Source organism: Canis aureus, chromosome 26 (genome assembly GCF_053574225.1).
Source record: "Canis aureus isolate CA01 chromosome 26, VMU_Caureus_v.1.0, whole genome shotgun sequence".
NCBI classification, from domain to species: domain Eukaryota; kingdom Metazoa; phylum Chordata; class Mammalia; order Carnivora; family Canidae; genus Canis; species Canis aureus.
Window position 1 is genome coordinate 11,851,412 of NC_135636.1, and position 19,864 is coordinate 11,871,275.

General features: G+C 40.3%; 1 protein-coding gene across 26 annotated transcripts in view; it reads left to right on the forward strand.

The window, feature by feature from the left end:
- Positions 1 to 19,864, forward strand: part of KIF16B (kinesin family member 16B) — a 314,538-nt gene that overhangs the window by 149,187 nt on the left and 145,487 nt on the right. For all 26 annotated transcript variants that reach the window (XR_013364784.1, XR_013364778.1, XR_013364780.1 and 23 more), the window contains 3 exons: positions 8,572 to 8,691; positions 9,556 to 9,607; positions 11,501 to 11,638. Coding sequence is in view for 14 of the 26 variants with exons in the window: in XM_077872132.1 (XP_077728258.1) it covers positions 8,572 to 8,691; positions 9,556 to 9,607; positions 11,501 to 11,638 (310 nt within the window). In the remaining 12 variants the exon portion in view is untranslated. The remainder of the gene's footprint in view (positions 1 to 8,571; positions 8,692 to 9,555; positions 9,608 to 11,500; positions 11,639 to 19,864) is intronic.

Consider the following 19,864-nt stretch of genomic DNA (forward strand, 5'->3'; position numbering starts at 1 on the left):
AGACAGAAAACTGTGGATGATTCAGACTTTGTTTAGCAGGTAGAGCTGATGGACCTACTGAGGGTTTAACTAGGGTATTTGAAGCAAAGAGAAGGATCAAGGGTGGCTTCTAGATTGATCCACTTGATTCTTTTTTTTTTTTTCCCCCCAAGCTATGGATTGCTAATTCTGCCTTCCCACCTGAACCTCCTCCTTCCTGGGGCTTCATTCTGATTAAGGCTGATTGCCAGTCCTCCCTTGATTCTAGTCTGTGGTCTCTGCCACATGTTTTCAGTTCGGGTGGATTTCCAGTCTTTCATCAGCTTCTATAGACTGTCCTTTCCTGCACAGGTGTGTGTGTGTGTGTGTTACAAGAAGGATTACATGTTACTAATAGCTTTGTAGGGTCATAGAACATGCTATTGTCCAGAAATATTATTTTTATTCACTTCTTTCTCATATGCTCTCTGGGTACATAGCGAAAATAGAAAGTTACTTCCTGGAAGAATGTGAAAGAGATTCTTCTCCCTTTTCACCAGAGCTTACTCAGCCTGCAGGAACAAAAAGTGAAGGAAGACAGGTGGTAGTTGAGGCAGTTGACAAGTAAGCTTCAGTGATTTCCTGGTAATCTTGGCAACTGTTTCCTTTCTCTGTTAGATGGACAGATTTCTTTCTATGTATGGAAGAATGCACAAGAAAATAGTAGCTTCTGAGTGAATGTCAGCTTGTGGTGTACTTTCAGGATTTCAGAGCTAATTAGTTTGTGTTGCCAATGACTGTTTATCATTTTCACATAATACCAGAAACATGTAAATTACTTGAGAATACTTGCCAGTCAAATTGGTGATTTTTAACAAGTTACCAGTATCCACTTGCTGAGCTGTTTGCAAAGCCTTACTAGTAAATGTCAGCATTTTTTTTTTCCTGGCAATAAACATCTTTAGGATATTTATCAGATTTTTGCAACTCTTGCAAACTCTCCAGTTTCCTTATTTCTCATTAAGAAGACTATGTAGAAGAGCTGAGAAGAATGTGTTGAGGTCAGTCTGTTTAAACGGATTGTCACAAGGTGTGTCTACCTCTACAGTGTCACCCAAACGGTCCCTTCCTTTCCAATCCCACTTCCCTTTTTCCTCTATTCTAGCACATCCTTGTCAGATTCATCTTCTGAAGTATCAGCCAGTTCCTGTTTGCAAAATTCTTCCCAGTTTCTGAATCAAATAATGACCCATTTGCCTGGCTTTCCAGTCCATTTTTCCCATCTTTAGCTGTTAAACTGGATTTCCAAGGGCTCCTTGAATAAATACCCATGTTTTCTGTTTCTGTGTCTTTACTCAAGAAGTCCCCCAAACCTGGAGTACCCCTTATTTTCTTCCTCTTTGTAGTCTGCTGACATACTAATCTTTAAAGAGGCATTTGGAGATGTTTCAGAGATATCAGGAAATCATAAAAAGCAAAGCAAGCATCCCATGCCACAGCAGAAATACCATCATGAACTCACTAATAGGAAACAGAGACAAAGTTGTGAGCTGGCTGCTTAGGAAAAGGGAAGGTTGTGACAGAGTGTGTTCCTAAGCCTGCACGTAAGAGGCTGAATCCTTGAGGGTGCTAAAAACTGTCCCTGAAACCCTCCAGTCTGCAGACAGAAAAATGGATTTTCCTGTTATTATTTGAGGGACCGTAGAAGTGGCTGACAGTGGTACCTGGGAGAATGTGAACAGTAGAGGTGATTTTTTTTGTAAGTAAAGACCTGGTGAAACAATGAGGAGTCTGAGAGCATCTTCCTTGTAGGAGTGAGATCTCTTCTCAAGGAGGAGGAGGGAGCCCAGCGGAGGATATTTCATGACCCTTTTGAGAGAGGGCAGAGCCCTGGCATTCAAACAGAGCCCTTAGGGTTCTTTGATTGAGATGTGGCTCTCTGTCATTACATCTGGCTGGAGGAAAGCGGATAGAATGCAGACTGCTTTAGTCCTTGAACTTGACAGGAACACGGGTATGGCAGGACAAAGGTCAAGGAGTTGCCCATCATGTGTTAGAGCATACAGAATTTGTGGATACCAAAGCATATACAAGATATAGGGAAAAAGTAGAGTTATTATATAAACATAATTGTAATGAGGGATAAGCGGATACATAGACAAAAAGAAAGCAGTAAAGGAATACAGCGGGCAAAAGACAAAGGTCTGGATCTAGATGAAAACATACCTCAAGGCATAGCAGGGAACTCTTTACAATTGTTTCATTCTTTGGAACAAGTTAGTGAGAAATGTGAAGTCAGTAAACAAAACAAGATGATAATAAAAAGCAGAATGAGGTGGGGGAAAAAAGGGAGATTGTAGACCTAGAGAAAGATTTTAAGGTCCAAAACGACATCCAGTGCAGGACTAATAAATAAAATTAGAAATACCAAGGGAAAGAATAGATGCCATTGAAATCAAATTACTAAAAGAATAAAGGCTTAATAATCTCAGTGAACACGAATGAAATAATCAAGATATTAAGTAATCAGACCCTAAAAGATAAAGAAGACAAAGACAATGTAATACAGGGATGTTGGTATCCCTGAAGTAGACAGCAAATGAAACAAAATGCAATAGAGAACAAGGTAATTTTCCTGGAATGAAAAAATTAAAGAACTGGTTCTGCAGATTAGTATCAGATTCCAAGAAAATTTGGAGTACAGAACGTTCAATACTGAGATCTGTCCTCATTAAGCTATCGAATTTCAGAGATAAAGGAAAAGTTCTTCATACCCCCTCAACAGGAAACCAGATTGTCTGCCATGGACTAAAAGTCAGTCCTATTTCCTTAGAGCAGCATTCAGTGTCTTTAGAGAGTGGAGCTGTGTCTTCAGCATTTTGTGGGAAGGGAAGTATGACCTGACTGTGGCCCAGGCCGACACAGCAAAGATGTCATTCAGGTGTGAGGGCAGGAGGCAGGTATTTCCAAACGTGTATGAACTCAGCTAATGGTGCTTAAAGTCCAAATGCATACAACAAAATATGTATATGCAGTGTTATTGAAACTCTAAATATGCTTCGTGAGTTTTAACTTAGAAAGATATTTTAGGAAATATCTCTTGTAGTGAAGGAACATTTGGTCAAAATTCAATAAATCCTTCAGTTTCTTTTCCTTTTATTACAGGCACAGAAAATCGCATGCAGTTTTTTTAAAAATGAAAAAGTAGCTTTGCTAGAGGATCATTTAATTTTTAGAAAAGTCTTCCGGTCTGCCTGACATCCTCCCATCCTCCCTCTCCACACCCACAGAGGGCATATGCTCTAGGGAGACTGTGCCATTCCCTCTTGTCTTCCCCTAAGTGTTGCAGTCGAGTTGGCAGAAATTAAGGGCACTTTATATGTGAGGCAACTCTACAGCATTCCACTAGTTAGTGAAACACACAATTCTTTGTAGACTACATTTCCACAAAAAGATTCTGACATTTAATTTTTGACTATCAAAAAACCCCAACCCACTTAAAAATCACTTCCTCCTTTCTATGTCAAATAATCAGTACTTAGCAACTCCTGTGTGTGCGGGGCAGCTGTGTTCACCTCACATCACATAGTCCGTATGAGGGAACACAGTTTGTACGTTTGTAGAGCCCTTCATTTAGGTGGGCTGTTACCAGTTTCCCTCAGTGTTTCCCAAGTAAGATCCAGGTAGGCTTTTCAAAAGGGAAAAATGGGTTCTTATTGTTGATAAGTTTTTGTATTGTTCTTTTCACTTACTCATTTTATTCAGGAAAGCTGTTGACTTTTGTCAGAAAGTGCTGGATTCTGAGTGCTGGTTGTGATGAAAAGAAGTAGAATCTCTGCTCAATCTTATAAACAAGTATCTTGCTTCTCTGGGGTGTTCCCAGTGAGCCCAAGCTCTAGTGTGAATCTGGGCAGCCCTGCCTACAGCTCACCTGAACCACTGGAATGTGCCAAGAGTGCAATGAGCATCTCAGCACCGGACACATGTTTTAGGTTCAGAGATTGAAGAAAAACATATTGAACATATTATTTGCAAATGTCATGAACGTGATGTTTAAAATAAGCTGATGCTGTTTTGACACCTTTAGGCAGGCTGTGGTTTACTTTTTATACAGATATTGGTTGCCAGAAGCTTTGTTTCAATACAAAAGATATGCAGCTATATATGTTTTACCACTTTCTTAGGGACCCAGTGTACCTAGAGTTGGGGGGAAGGTGGCCGACTGCTATGTTAAATATTCCATCTTATCAAAGAGGTGTTTCATAAATTATGTATAACAGTAGATGCCACTCAATAAATGTTTTATATGTGATAGATATTTTTGTCTGAAATTACTTTTTCACTTGAGCAATGATTTAAACCCTCATTTTTAGTTTTATGAGGTGACACTTTTATAATATCGTGTAGTGAATGCAGCTTGAATGTCATAGAGCTTTAGAGTATTATTAATCATAAATTCATCTGCCCCTACTCCCAATCCTGGAAAACTTTCTCTTAATTCAGGTTTTACCCATTCTACATATGAAAGTGTGTGTGAGAACATGCTGGTGTATGTGCATGGTGGGGGGGGGGGTGGTGGGCAAGTCATGCTTTTGACCTGGTGACTCTGAAGTTATGAATTTCAGTGATTTTCAAAGTCTATGAGGCTTATTTCAAGGAAGAGGGGAAAAAAGTGTTTTTCAGTGGTTAAAAAAAAAAAGAATATGAAACTAAACTGGGCTGTAGTCCAAAACAATTCTTCTTGTTTGAGTGGGAGCTATTAGAATTTAAAATATTGCCTTTTTCTTGGGTTATTGTCCACTTTAATGCAGAGAGAAAATACATATGTCTCTGGACTTATGAGAACAGTGGACCTAGAGGCCTGGAACATTCTTTGGCAGGCGACTACCTACCATATGTGCAGTGCTGTCACAATTCAAAGCCACTAGACCTTCCAGTGAGGACACCGTTTTATGAAATGGAGCCGTGTGATTAAATTCTCTACTCTAATATATATCTTAAAACAAAAACCCAAAATGCATACTTTCCACTTCTGCTTGAATTCCACAGGCAGGAGGAAAAGGACAAATTCTCTCCATACCTAAGAGGTAGGAGTAGAGGCTGGTTTATTTAGAGTGCTCATTTAGCTAAGATTTGCGAGGGCCTTGGTATAGTACATCAGGATTTCTGAAGTCTCCGACCTGGAAGCCTGAGGTTCTGAGCCCTGGAATGGGAGCCTGGCAGATAAGAGGAGTAATTGAAGAACAATGACACGCTTCATTTCCTTTTCTTGAATCTAAGTTATGCATCGGTCATTTTCTCTGCGTATCTATGTAATGGTTGTTAAATTGCTTTCTTTTAAGTGGTGATTTTTATTTAAAATTTTTTTTGGCTTTTCATTCCATCACCATCTTGCATGACTGCAGCTCTGTAGGGTATGTTTGAGACTCAAATGTCTGCAGAGATGAAGGCCTCAAGGGACTTCTCTCTTTTTACTGTCCTTGTCCTGAACCTCTGAGGAGCTCCCTTGTCTGCAAGGTTATGAAGTTCTGAGTCCCTCACGTTAGAGGATAGCATTATTTTAATATTTAAATTATACTAAATACGTTGATGCATTCCAGGAATGTAAGGCATACTGGTTGTGTTTCAGGCAATTCTCACACTGGAAATCAGAGCTGTATCCATTATAGGGGTTGGGGTGGGGAAGAGATATGCTAAGGGTGTCTCTCCTCAGAGCCTGATTAGTAGTTTGGAACTGCTTCCGTGTTGCTCATATCACACTTAAAATTACAGGGCAGAATGTTGTGCCCCTGGATTTGGCTCAGTCTGAACTCAGCACAGCCCAATCTTAAGGCTGGAGTTTTTCACCTTCAGTCTTTGGAATTTATCTCGGACTTGTCTAGAAGCCTGATTTTAGAGCTCTGTTGTCTTGGTACAGATGAACCTGATGTTAAGATGAGGCCCATGATTCTTGCTTGACCAGTGCTATTGACTCTACTCCTTGCATTTCTCTAAACTTTAGGTATATCTGCCCACTCGTTTCATTCATTTGACAAATACTGAGCAGTTACTCTATGTCAGACATGAAATTAGGCGCTGGGTTACATTCTAGTCTGGACAGGTAATAAGCTTATACATAATGTCATATAGTGGTAATTGCTAAGGAGGGAAACGAATCAGGATAGAGGAGTTTGGTAATTACTGTTTTGTCTGGGTGATGGAGAAGGTGGCTTTTGAGTGGAGACCTGAGGAATTGAGGGCCGAGTTATGTATATACGTGTACATTTACATATATATATATATATATATATATATATAGTAATTCTTCTCAGGGCTCATTGTTCCCCAGGGGACATTTGCCAGTATCTGGAGCCTTGGGGAAGAGGTAGGGTATTATTAGTATCTAGTGGGTACATAACATAACTCAAGGGGTTTGCTGCTTGGGGTGCACCAAATTGAACACAACCCAGGGAAGCGTGGAAAGAAAAGAACTTTGTATTACTTATTATAAGCCAGGAGGCAAGGAGAGAGTTCTCAAAGCACTGTCTCCCTATGGGATTAGTACAGGAAGCTTTTATTCAGTACATTAGAGGGCAGAGGCAGGGAGCTTGCATAGGCTTGCAAGGAGGCTTGCAGGGAGCTTGCATTTAGTTCAGTTGTACATGCCTGGCATGTCAGCATGCTAGTGCATACATCTCATGTTCAGAAATGGTGGAAAACTTCACCCATAGGAGGAAATCTTGGTAGTAATGAGCTAAAGGTAGCTTCAGGACAGCTCGGGGGGTTTTGCACAGTTTGGGGGGCTCTCAGCTCCAATCTGACCCAAACTGGTTTATGTAAGGGGCTCTCAGGTGAGACATACCTAGCAAGGGACTGTCAGGTCAAGCACCTAGCTGGGTGTCTCCATGGCTGGAACTGTTGGTTCTGCAAAACCAAACACATTCCTTCCCTGATTTTGTCCCTCCCTCTTCTCTCTTCTGGTAGCTGTCAGCCCCTCTTGTTAGAGTAACTTCCCATTGCATCCTAGCTAACAGGTAGAGGCCAGGGATTCCACTAAGCCTCCTGAGGTGCACAGGATATCCTCCCATAATAGAGAATCATTTTGTCTAAAATATCAGTAGTGCCAAAGTCTGGAAATCCTGTTCTAGGGGAAGAGAAGGAAGAGATAGTGGCAGAAGAAACAGTAACCACAGAAGCAGAAGGAACAACAATGCCTAAAGCCCTGAGGTACAGGTAGGCTGGCAAGGATTTGAGCAATAGCAAGGAGCTTCTGGGCTCCTAGATAGGAGTGAGCAAGAAGGGGAGATGAGAATAGGAGGTGAGCAAGGGATGAGATTGTGTAGAGCTTTGTAGAGGCTTATAAAGACTTGGGCTTTCATCTCCATGAGATGGGAAGGGTTTGAACAGAGGAGCAGCCTGCCCTCATGTCCCTCTAGCAGCTAAGGAGGCTATGTGCCACAGCGGCACGCCATTGGTGGTAGCCTCAATTGTTGTGGGTTTCCTGGTGAAAGATGATGGTGGTTAGAGCTCAGGAAGAACGTGGTGCAAGTGGTTTGATGTCATCAGATTTGGAGCATATTCTGAAGATAGAGTCAGCACTAAGCGTGTAGGAGTTAGAGAAAGCAAAAAGCAAAATATAGCCATGATGTTTGGTCTGAACAACTAGAAAGAAGGTTGGCATTCACTGAGCTGGTATGATATGTGGGTTTGGGAGGCAAGGGAAGTCAGGGGTTGGTTTTTTAATGTATTAGCTTTGAGCTGCCTCTTTGGTATCCCCACAGAATACACTGGGGTTAGTGAGTGTATGTATGCATAACTGGGATCAAGGGAGAGGGCTGTATGAAGATTAAGATCCAAGTCATTAGCATATAGATTGTAAATAAAGTCCAGAGGCAGGATGTGGTCATCAAAGAGTGATTATGGGTACTCTAGTTCCAAGGATGAAAGCCTGCCTGGAGTGGGTTCGAGAAAGTGGGAGGGAAGGAATTGGAGAAATCACTAGTGTTAGGGAAGTCTTTAGATTTTTTCCAAAGGGACTCAGAGAAATTGGTGGTAGCTGGAGGAGTTGCAGGACTATGGGGGGTGGTTGTGGCCGTGGTTGGTGGTGGGAGATCTGTAGTAGATTGTTACGTAAGTGGGAATGATCTGGTAGGTAGGAGAGGTTGCTGCAGGAGATCAGATACGCAGGTGCTTCTGGTAGAGGGTCACTAATACATAGGAAAGAGCTGCTCTAGGGAACATTCACAGTTTGACCATGATAACTGGTGAGAAGAGCCAGCAAATCCGGAGACCTCTAAATAAGACATTAAATGAAATAAAGATTCTAAAGAAGGAGAAAGTTTACTTTGTAGTTGGATGGTCCTAGGACATTTTTCCTAAGGAAGGCAAGGTTTGAGCTTGGCTTCAAAGAGGTCAAGTTCATCAGGCCATAAGTTTATTTCATTTTATGTTGAGTTTTTATGTTTCAAGTTCAGTTTGACTGCCATATGCCAGGATTCCAACATGAAGGTTTTTCCATTTTTCTTGTAGCTTTTTTGATGAGAAATAAAATACTACTCATTTTAACACTCAAAAGAACACCTAATAAATTCTCTTTCCTCTAAGTAACCCTTTCCTTTTCCCTCCTAATTTCAGGAACAAACTCTAGCCCTTAGGAAAGAAGGGATTGGAGTTGTTTTGGATTCTGAACTGCCCCATTTGATTGGCATTGATGATGACCTCCTGAGTACTGGAATCATCTTATATCACTTGAAGGTAGAAACTACTTAAGTGGAACATAGAATTTTATGTTCAGTTTCCTCTTTAGACACCAGCAAGGTTTATTTAATACTCCACATCTGTGAACACAGCTATTATATTAGAGAATATACATCTTTGAGCCCTTTGGGAATATTTTTTTGTTCACTGGTGTTCCATGGTATTAGAAGTTCTCATGTTCATGGAGTTCTAAAGCTACATGAAGATCCATTCACTTTGCCTTCCACTTTGCAGAATCAGTGAGAGAAAGGTAAGGAACAAAAAGGCAGACAGACCAAGGAAGGAAAACTACAACCACCTGGAACTGAGATTTGCTACATACCGTTTTTTGGGCCCTCTAGATAATTATAAAGTATGTCTCCTGCCTACATTATTGGTCCTGGTCCCAAACAGGCTATGTGTGTCAAGAGGACAGAATCACCATGTTAGTATCAGTGGTTGCCTCTGCCACCTTGACATAGTATCTTCTCTCTGATCCATGACTAAAAATGAGAATGGTATTGCATTTGTGCTTTGTAGCCTCCCACAGACTGTGTCTTTAGACATGAAGAACCCCGGGCCCCTAGAGGAGAAGCTTGGCAGAAAGGATCAGGGGCATCATCAGTGGGATTACTGGCATGGACAGATTATTGATGCATGCCCCAAATAGGAGCCATCCTGTGGTTGTGCAATAGGCCTTAGGAGTCATGCAGCCCTTTTCCATGGGCAGTGGGGGGCATGGGCACAGCACAGAGGCTGTGGCCTGCCAAGGACACTGCTCAGCCTGTTGGCCACCATTTTGTTTGGGTTTATATGAAAAATAGAGAAATAGACCATTTTTCCTGTTCTTACTACTAAATTTTACTTGACTTTTCTTCCTAGGAAGGTCAGACATATGTTGGTAGAGAAGATGCTTCAACAGAACAAGATATTGGTGAGAATCTTTATCAATTTCCTCTTCCGGGTGATTTTTAAAAGCTATCTATCTATCTATCTATCTATCTATCTATCTATCTATTTAGATTTTGTTTATTTATTCATGAGAGACACAGAGAGACAGGTAGAGACATAGACAGAGGTTCCCTGCAGAGAGTCTGATGCAGGACTCTATCCCAGGGCCCCGGGATCACACACTGAGCTGAAGGCAGATGCTCGACTACTGAGCCACCCAGACATCCCTAAAAATCATATAATGAAGAATATTCTTTTGAGTGACTGACACTAAAGTGATTATAATCTAAAAACCAAACCTCTTTCTCAAATATAATGCTGAATCAGTATGTGCATTTCTATAATTTTGAACTCAATTCAAACGAATGACACAGACCAATTAATTTAGTGAATTAAGTGGAACTGTGAATCTCCCCCACCCTATATACATTCCATACTCTGTCACAACTTTCAAGAGTAATTTAAATTATAGTGGGATAGTGATGGAAATATGCCAACAGACACAGATAAAGGCTATTAGACCCCTTACTGGGAAGGATATAGATCCTTAGCTGTACAGTGATGACAGAGTCGGATACACACAAACACAGCCTGCACACATATGGAGGTATGTCTTCTGTGTTTCCCGAAAATCTTTGCTGAGACACACAGATAACTGGTAATTCATCCCTGAAGCAGGGTGATGTCTTACTAGGTTTTAAAAGCTTAACTTAGGGACTACTGTGGTGGTGGTGGTGGTGGTGGTGCTGCTGCTGCTGCTGCTGCTGCTGTGTGTGTGTGTGTGTGTGTGTGTGTGTCTGTGACAAGGAGGTTTGGCAGGGGAAGACTTCTATCTTCTCAGCTGTTTTTAGAATTGCTGGCAATCATCTTGCTTTCTTGCTAAGTATAAGCTATTCATCAAGCCAAAGCTAGCATAGTTCTAATGTGTTTTAGTATTTGCTGCAAAACTGGGAAAGCTGAAAACCAGGTCCCAGAAGTCTTCAACTTCAGCTCTTCTTGACTAGGACTAGATGTCAGGCCTCTTCTTCTGTTGTTCATTAAATTGTGTGTTTGACCTTTGGGGTTCCTGTAAATGATGAGTGGTAAGAACACATGTTTTTTGTGCACAGAATAGTTCAGTAGTACAGTTCTCTGGGGAGCAATGGGAGCTATTTGATTTGTACTTCTGAGAAACTGGCCAAGAACTGTGCCTAAAATCATAGTTTTATTTGACAGGCATTCATATCCATGCCTGGCCACTTAGCAAGCATGAATGGCTCAGGATGGTCCTACATGATTAGATACATGTTAGCCACATGCTCTGAGCAGTCATTGGAGGTCATGTGCTCTCAGATTTGGCACAGGCTGTGGCAATGTGCCATCCCAGTATAGCATCTGAAGATTTCCTTGGGCCTCCCAAAATCCATGCCAGCCAACTTCACGTTTAGCTTCTGCTTCTGGAATGCAGTGTCTGTAAGTGTGGAGGTTATAATAAGTCATTGACCCATGGAGCTCTTTTGTTGCTTCTGTTTTACTCTGACCTTTGGGTGGCTGGTGGGGGAAATTTATTCAGCATCTGAGTGACACAATGGTATTCAAATAAGACAAATTACTCAACTATTTTCTCCCTGAAGATGAGATAAATCAGCATGTGAGAATTTATTTCCTTGCACAGGTAATGTCCAGACCCTTTGAGGTAACATTCAGAGATACCTTCAGAGGATATCAGTGGATGCCATGAACTCTTGAAATTCACTTTTCTCACTGAACATAAATGTTCACTTCACAATATTTACATGGAAGGGGAAGAGTATTCAATATGGAAAAATAAAGGTTGGGGATCAGTGCACTAGATAACAAAGAAATTATCTTTTCTTTAAATGTTTTTCCAACTTAGTTCTTCATGGCCTTGACTTGGAGAGTGAGCACTGCATCTTTGAAAATGTTGGGGGGACGGTGACCCTGATACCCCTGAGTGGGTCTCAGTGCTCTGTGAATGGTGTTCAGATCATGGAGGCCACACACCTAAATCAAGGTATCTGACTTTTGGTTTTCAGAGTTCTTTGTGTATGTCACTGCTAAAGAACAAGTTGGCTAGGTAATGGGGGAACTTGTGCATCTTACAATTAATTGCTAATTAGTTATAAAAAAAAGATGAAGACTGCTTCATTATGCTGTTTTCTGCGTTGCTGGAGGACTTCTAATTCTGATTGTCTTGTTGAACTAAACATTTATGTAGTTGTCTTAAAAGTTATTGCTGTTATAGAAATATGACTTTAAAGGTATTTTTTTTAACTTAAAAAGGCATCTTAAATGCAAAGCCTTAACACAGTGCTTGCTTTTTATAACTTTATTTATTACCCTATTTATATTCTTTTTTGTGAATAGTTGTAATTATAACACACATACAAGATCCAGTATCCTGTCTTTTTTTTTTTTTCTTTTGAAATAATTTCAACTTTATAGAAAATCTGCAAGTGTAGTACAAAGAACTTTTTAATTCCAGGAACATTTGAAAGTAAATTGCTAACATGATGCCCCACTACCCCTGAATACTTCAGTGTTTATTTCCCTTAAACAATGGCATTCTTCTATGTAATTAGAATATAAGCATCTGAATTAGGAAACTAACACCAGTGCGTTCCTACCATCTCATTCTTGTATGCCCTTTGGGTTGTCATCATTTGTCCAACAACATGCACTGTGGGCCGAAGATTCGGTCTGGCATTGTATGTGGTATTTGGTTGCCACATCCCTCTTGGTTCCTTCAGTCTGGAAGGTCCCTTTGCTTTCCTCTGACCTTTAGGACTCCAAGTGCCCTGGAGCTGGGCAGGAACATCAGAGTTCAGCAGTAGCAGGTGACTAGCCCAAACCAGTACCCAGTGGTACCCAGTGATGGTTACCAAAGCAATATTTTCTGCTTTTTTGAAACCAGGGCAAGGACTCTGGCAACATGGGATGGAGAAGCTGGTTCTTGCCAGACAGCAGAGCAATAGTCACAGTGAGAGACTGTCTCTGCCCTGAGCCCAGAAAGTTACTGTAATTGCATGGAAGATAAGAGGTCAGAATGTAGGGCTTTTCAGTGGTATCTCTGCCACCTGTTTGTTCACTCTTAGGAACTCAGGTGAAGGTCCTGCTGCTGTTCCTCTGGGGCAGCAAGGGTGATGCACAAGTCATGGCAAGAGGTGATATGAGTCTCCTTGTCCAGTACAGATCTCTATATTGTCTGTATCTCTCCCAGGTCAGCTGAGGTTGACCTTGTTATGATGACTGTGTTGTTACAGGGTTTTACAAGAGGCTTGTACTGGTTTTCAGTATCATCATTAATATATGGGCAGAACTTTGGAATTCATTTTGAAATATTTAATTGTTTAATATATCTGGGGTAGACCTAATTTAATTTTTTTCCCATATTGGTGTAGCATTTATTATAACCTTACCCCATCCTGTATTCACCTCTTTTGAAGAAATTTACTTGACTGAAAATGAACACCGACACACAGCACTGGATCTATTTTGTAATTCCCACTTTGTTCCAGTGCTGCATATTTCTGCTTTTGTACCACTATCATGCAATTTGAATGCTTGTCATATTATAATATGCTTTGATTTCTCTTATCTGTGTGTTTTTTTGCTATTCATGCCTATTTTTTTCCAAAGGAGTTTTAGAATCTTTTTATTTTTCTGCTAAAACATCCTTTCAGAAGTGAGATTTCTAATTTCATTTGATTTGTTCACATTCTAACATATATTTCTGTCTTGGGACTTCTATTTATTCAGTATGTCTCTTTTATTTGAATTTTCATCAGTTTCTTTCAATAAAACTTTGAAAGTTTTTAATATGTGTTCATACTGAACTGTATTTATTCACATATACAAAATTCTGCACATAGCTGTATACTTCAAACACTCAGAAACAGGGAGGAAAAATCTTAATTCTATAATAATCTATTTTGATAATACTGAAGATTTTTCAAGCACGTTGGGCCTTTAAGGATATCAATTTAAAACCATACAGGTTAGTGAGGCTCAATGAATTCAGAGACCTCACTCTAATACTTCTGAGTCTTGTACATTGGTCCTCCAGGTACTCCCATGTGCAGTCTGGCGTGTCTGTGGAGCCACACACAGGAAGTTAGAGAATGGGTTATGGTTGGGATTATAATTGGGGGCCTTCTTTAGCTAAGCTGTGCTTGGATCACAAATAACCCACAAGGGTGAATATCATCTGCTGGATCCCCCTTACTTTGTTGCCTGGTCATCTACCTGTTTTCCTCTGTGTGCTTTCCTTGCTCTCCCCATGACTATCTGGAGCTTTTGAAGCTTATACCAAATACAGTCCTGGCTACTGAGAAGACTGAGTGTATTATAGTGGCCACCGCTTCTGCCACTGATGGGTGAAATAGTCTCTTATGGATTCTCCTGAAAGCTAACTTTTATGTGTAATGGTGTTTCTGTCAGAAAATCAGTCTTAAGTTCCAAACAACATATTGCAAAAGGAACTTTTAGAGCACATATTGTTTAATGGAGAAATTGCCTAGAATAAATTACTTACTTACTTACTTACTTACTTATTTATTTATTTATTTTAATTATTATTTTTTTATACTTGATTTCCTAGCTTCTGCTTCGGCATACATTGAGGCATATAACCTGTATTTTTTTAAATTTTTTTTTAAAGATTTTATTTATTCATTCATGATATACATAGAGAGAGAGGCAGAGACACAGGCAGAGGGAGAAGCAGGCTCCATGCCGGGAGCCCGATGCGGGACTCGATCCCGGGACTCCAGGATCATGCCCTGGACCAAAGGCAGGCGCCAAACCGCTGAGCCACCCAGGAATCCCCAGAATTTATTATTTAAAATTAGGATTATCTTCTCTACTCTTTGCCCTTCCCCTACCCCCCCCCAAAAGATTATTAATTTGTTTATTTAGTTCAGAGAATTTGCTTATTATTCCATTGGTATCTGCTTATGTAGCTATGATTATGCCTCTAATTCTCATGTGGATTGAAGCATAGTAGCTAAATAATAAACATATCTCCCTTATAGTATTATCAAGTGTTGTTTTTTTTTTATCAAATTTTTTCCTTAATTGAGAGTCCATTTAAAAAATATGCCTGTTCAGGTTAACGATGACTGAAGTGAAATTTTTGACTTGTCCTAAGAAAGTAGTAATGCTAATTGACATTTAAACTTAATGGTCAGAATTCCCCCACCTCCCTCTGGGCTATCTTAATTGCTTTATTACCATGGTGCCATGATTTTGGCTTGAGTTCCTCTGGTGGTCTGCTGTGCTACAGACATAAAATTGCTATGTTCCAAAGCCTTAAAACATCCATGCACGGAGTGTAAATGTCATTAGCAAGTCTTAGGGTAATGAAATGCCAAGAGGACTTTGTGTTTCAAGGCATTACATGAAAGAAGAAAGAATACCTTTTTTTTTTTTTTTTTTTTAATGCGTATACTTTAAGACTGAAAGATCCCATCAAGGAAAGAACCTGTATATTTCTTCAATGATTAAGGATTAAACTACTCAACATTTCTTAGTTTTTTGTTTTGTTGGGGGTTAGGGGGAGAAAGAGAACGTGTGTGTGTGTGTGTGTGTGTGTGTGCATACCTGAGGAGGGGAGAGGCAGAGGGAGCCGGGGAGAACCTGAAGCAGACTCCACACTGAGCACAGAGCCTGATGTGGGGTTTAATCCCATAATCCTGAGATCAAGACCTGAGTCAAAATCAAAATTTGGATGTTTAACTCACTTTTAATATATGTGCTACTGAAGCAAGCATAGGATGCTTAACTCGCTGAACCACTCAAGTGCCCCAACATTTCTTGATTTTTAAGGATTGTTAAAATGGGAATTGGAACATGTTTTAAAAACAAAGTATACAATGGGATGTATATAATAAAATACAGGTATACAATTTTTTTTAAAAGATTTTATTCATGGCAGAGAGAGAAAGAGAGAGAAAGAGGCAGAGGGAGAAGCAGGCTCCATGCAGGGAACCCGACCTGGGACTCTATCCCAGGTCTCCAGGATCACACCCCAGGCTGAAGGTGGAGCTAAACCGCTGAGCCACTGGGGCTGCCCCCACGTATACAATTTTTGGCTGTGGAAATATATAATAAAAATTAAAAGATGTAAAGAGGGGAGAGAGAGAATGTCAAGCAGGCTCCACACTGAGTGGACCCCGACGTGGGGCACGATCCCATGACCCTGAGATCACGACCTGAGACCCTGAGAGCTGACTCTAAATATCAGCTTAACTGACTGAGCCACCCAGGCACCCCTGTAGGATTTGATTTTTTAACAAAAAAAAGCAAGACCAAAGTGAAAAAGAGAAAGAATATGGACTTCTTTAAAATATAATAATAACTGGGAAACAGAATTAAGCAAAGCAGTATATTCATATTCCACAAATTACCTTGGCTTTTGCCCATGAAGCAATTTAAGTAAAGGTATCAAGAACAGAGAATGCAGATGGATGTTAGCCCAAGTCACAATGGTCTGATGGTATTAACTCTGTATTTGACTGGATTCCCGGTTTACTCTACTACCAGCACCTTCCTGTCTTTTTACTATCAGTTTCCAGTATTGTTGATATTTGGTATTTAAACATCTCTTTTCATTAGTAAATTGCTTCGTTTGGAAATGTGTTAGGCTGTCCCATTAAAAAGCACAGGCAGTAATTACCACTTCCTTATCTAGATCACTTAAGATACTTGTGAATGTCAACTAATAGGAGATTTACCTACATCTAGCAGATTTTCACCATTGCTGGGAAATTTTTTTTACCTGTATCGGTTAACAGCTTTACTTCTTTCAGATTGCATAAACAGTATTTCCACTGGTAACATCACTAAAATGAAAAGCGTTTGCTAGTACTGTGAGAATTAACTGTAATGACATATATAAAGCGTGTTGCCATAAGCCCGGCCTATGAAGCTCTTCTTCTCTCCTCTGATGAATTCTTCTAGAAACTGTGCATGGCATATGTAGCCTTGTATCTGCCTGTGCTCTTCACCTGCCATGTTCTCGAGCTGGGCTTTCCTCACTCCTGTGATGGCATAGAATGATTGCCTTGAATGATTTCATAGGATAATTCCATAATGTGATTTTTGCAGAAAGAGAGGCAATTACTAGAGAAGAAAGCATGAATTTGACCATGGTGTCTAGTCCATAGGTCTTGAACTGTTCTGGGTGGACTTTTAGACTTTAGGTTTTTCTTCTTTGTCTTTTTCTTTACACCACATACATGAATGGTACAAAAATCAAGTGAGTTACAATTCAAACAGTATCTCAGCATTTTCTGTGTAATTGCTAGGACCTGTTCTCTCTTAAATTAATTATTATTATTTTTTTTACTGCAAAATGTTCTTTTAAAGCTGGTAGTTGTTAAACGAGGTAATCCGTTTTCCCATTCATGTCAGTGGCCTCCCTTGGTCGTCTCACAGGTTCACCAGAGCCATTGAATATGCATCTCTCCTTTTAGACGCGCTACAGAAACTGAATCTGGGGGCTTGACACCTAGGTGCATCTGAATGTGTCATGCTCAAGTGCCAAAATATATTTGCGTCTATTCAAGCACTCAAGAAAAAGGGAATAGGTGATTGTCTGGGGAATGGAGCTGAGGAGGCTTTGATAAATTTTCATTTGCTTTAGGGCTGCTGTGAGTTGTTCAGTGGCAAATTAAAAAAGAATTTTAGTGGAACTAGCAAGGGAAATGGATCTTCTAGCAGTTTAGCCAAGGTATGTAATGAACAAAAGAGCCCTTTTGAACATTGCAGCACATATTAATGGCTGCCCTCCCATTGAACTCACCTCTACTTGCTCATAAGCACTCATTATCATTAGATTTTTCCCTCTGACTTGAGATCTGCACATCTGACACCTGTCTCTTGCAAGTGGATGTTTCAGCAGATGCTTTTGAAAGTCAAAAGCCCTTCCTCTTCAAGACTCTGCCCAAAGCCTGTGGTTCTTAAAAGCCATGTCTCCAGATCAGCAACATCAGCAGTGCCTACGAGCATTTTGAAATGCCCATTGTTAGATCTCCTGAGTCAAAGAATGTAGGAATGGGGCCAAGCACTTTAGTTTTTCATGAGTTGTGCAAGTCATGCTGATGAACATCTAATGTGACACCAGCTGACCAAAACTAATCACACACAGAAGATGGTTTTTGGTGCCCAGGTGTTGGTGTACGTGACAACCAAATGTCAGTCTCTTTAACTTCTTTCTTCTCATTTGATTCATCTTCTCTTGTTAGAGTCATCACGTCTCTTTTTCATAATGTCCCTGTTCCTTTTTAAATGTCACTTTCAGCTTCACATCCCATAGAGTGACTTGACAACGTGCCTTGGTGTGGATTTCTTGGCATTTGCCCATTTTGGATCTTGGATCTTTGGAGTTTCTTGAATCTGTAGGTTTATATCTTTCCCCGATTTAGGAATTTTTCAGCCATTATTTGTTTAAATATTTATTTTCTGCTCTATGTTCTTCCTTCTCTTGTCTGGGGTTCCAGTTACATGACTGTTAAGTATTTTAGTGTTGTTCCATAGGTCCCTGAGACTCTGTTTACTTCTTTTTGCCCTTTGATAAACGTTTTTCGTTTTGCTTTTCAGATTGAATAGTTTCAAATTGGTCTGTCTTCAAGTTCATGGACTCTTTCTCTGTCCTCTCTGCCCTTCTCTTGAACCCATCCAGTGTGTTTTTTTATTTTGGTTATTGTATTTTTTAGTTGTAATATTCAATTATACTTCATATCCTTTACTTCTTTGTTGTAACATTTTAACTTTCAAAATTACTCTCCTATATTTGAATATTTTTATAACAGCTGATTTAAAATGTTCATCAAATACATCTAGCATCTTTCTGATCTCCACTAACATCTGTTGGTTGTTTTCTGCCACACACATTGAGATTTTCCCAGTTCTTTGTATGCTAAGTAATACTAGATTGCATCCTGGGCATTTTTGATATTTTGTTATGAGACTAAGAGTCCTATTTAAATCCATTGGGAAACATTGATTTTGTTTTGTTTTGTTTTAGTGGGCAGTGGACCTGGTTAGATTCAGACTGTAAATTAGAATTAGTCTCCATGGGTTGTGGTTCTAGCTCCAGTGCCAATTCAATTTTCAAATCCTTTGTGATGCTGTCCTGGTCTCCCCCGTGTGTGTGCTACCCAAGGGTTAGTCTGGGACCTGAGCAGTGGTCTGTATCTTAGGTCAGTTCTTAAATTTTTTTTTTTTTTTTTAGTTCTTAAAGTCTTTGTGTGCTTTTGAGGGTCAGATCTAAGTGGCCCAGAAGTTCATAAACAGTTGTGAGGTTTATTTCCTGAACATTACTTCTCTGTCAACACTGAAGAATCTTTCCTTTTCTGTCATCTAGCTAGAAATCTGGAGCTGTATACTCTTCTTTCATGTTCTTCCTGCTGTTGTTCACAACTTTGGGGCCAGGAAGTGAAAGGGCAGAGAGAGGAAGAAGCAACAAGAGTGTGTCCCACCCTCTGATTGGAGAGAGATTTTCCAATTCCTCATAAGTTTAGGCATCTGGAGCTGTTGTCTGTGTTGCTGCCAGGGGACCCTTTCAGTCCTCCTTGAACCTGAACTAGAGGGCCCCTCCAAGAGTTCTCTCATTTGCACTGATGTTAGCTTTTGGATTTTCTTCTCAATTAAGCCAGGGAACACTGGAGAGGGCAGGGCAAATGGTAAATTCCTCATCTGCCCCTATTATTTTTAGCTTGCCTTCTACTGTTTACTTCTCCGGCCCTCAAATAACAGCTTTCTGCATCCTGTTCACACAGTTGCAGCATTCAGTGGGATAGACAGGTGGGATGTGCTTATTCCATCTTGTGAAGAATGAAAACGCCTCCTGTAGGGTGGCTGTAGATTGCCAAAAAAGGAGAAATTTACCCAAAGTTGAACTCTGAAGCAAATGATGTATCTATCATAATAGCACATGGTGAAGAAGTGATGTGCATATTTTTGACCTAAGTGCACAGTGAAGAAATGTCTGAAGCCTGGAAAGTGGGTGAGGTGGAGGACAGGAGCAGTGGGGGACCAGCAGTGGGGGACCAGGGCTACTGAGTCATGGCAAGTTTGTAGGGCTGGGAAATTGCAGACTGGATGGCGCTCACCATTTGGTAGATGCATAATGTGGTCGCTGAGGTGAAGGACAGTGCAGTGTTTTTATAGCCCAAGAGGGCTTGGTGAGGAGCGGTAACAGAAGTGTGCTAATGGAGGTAAGAGACCATTGTTGATT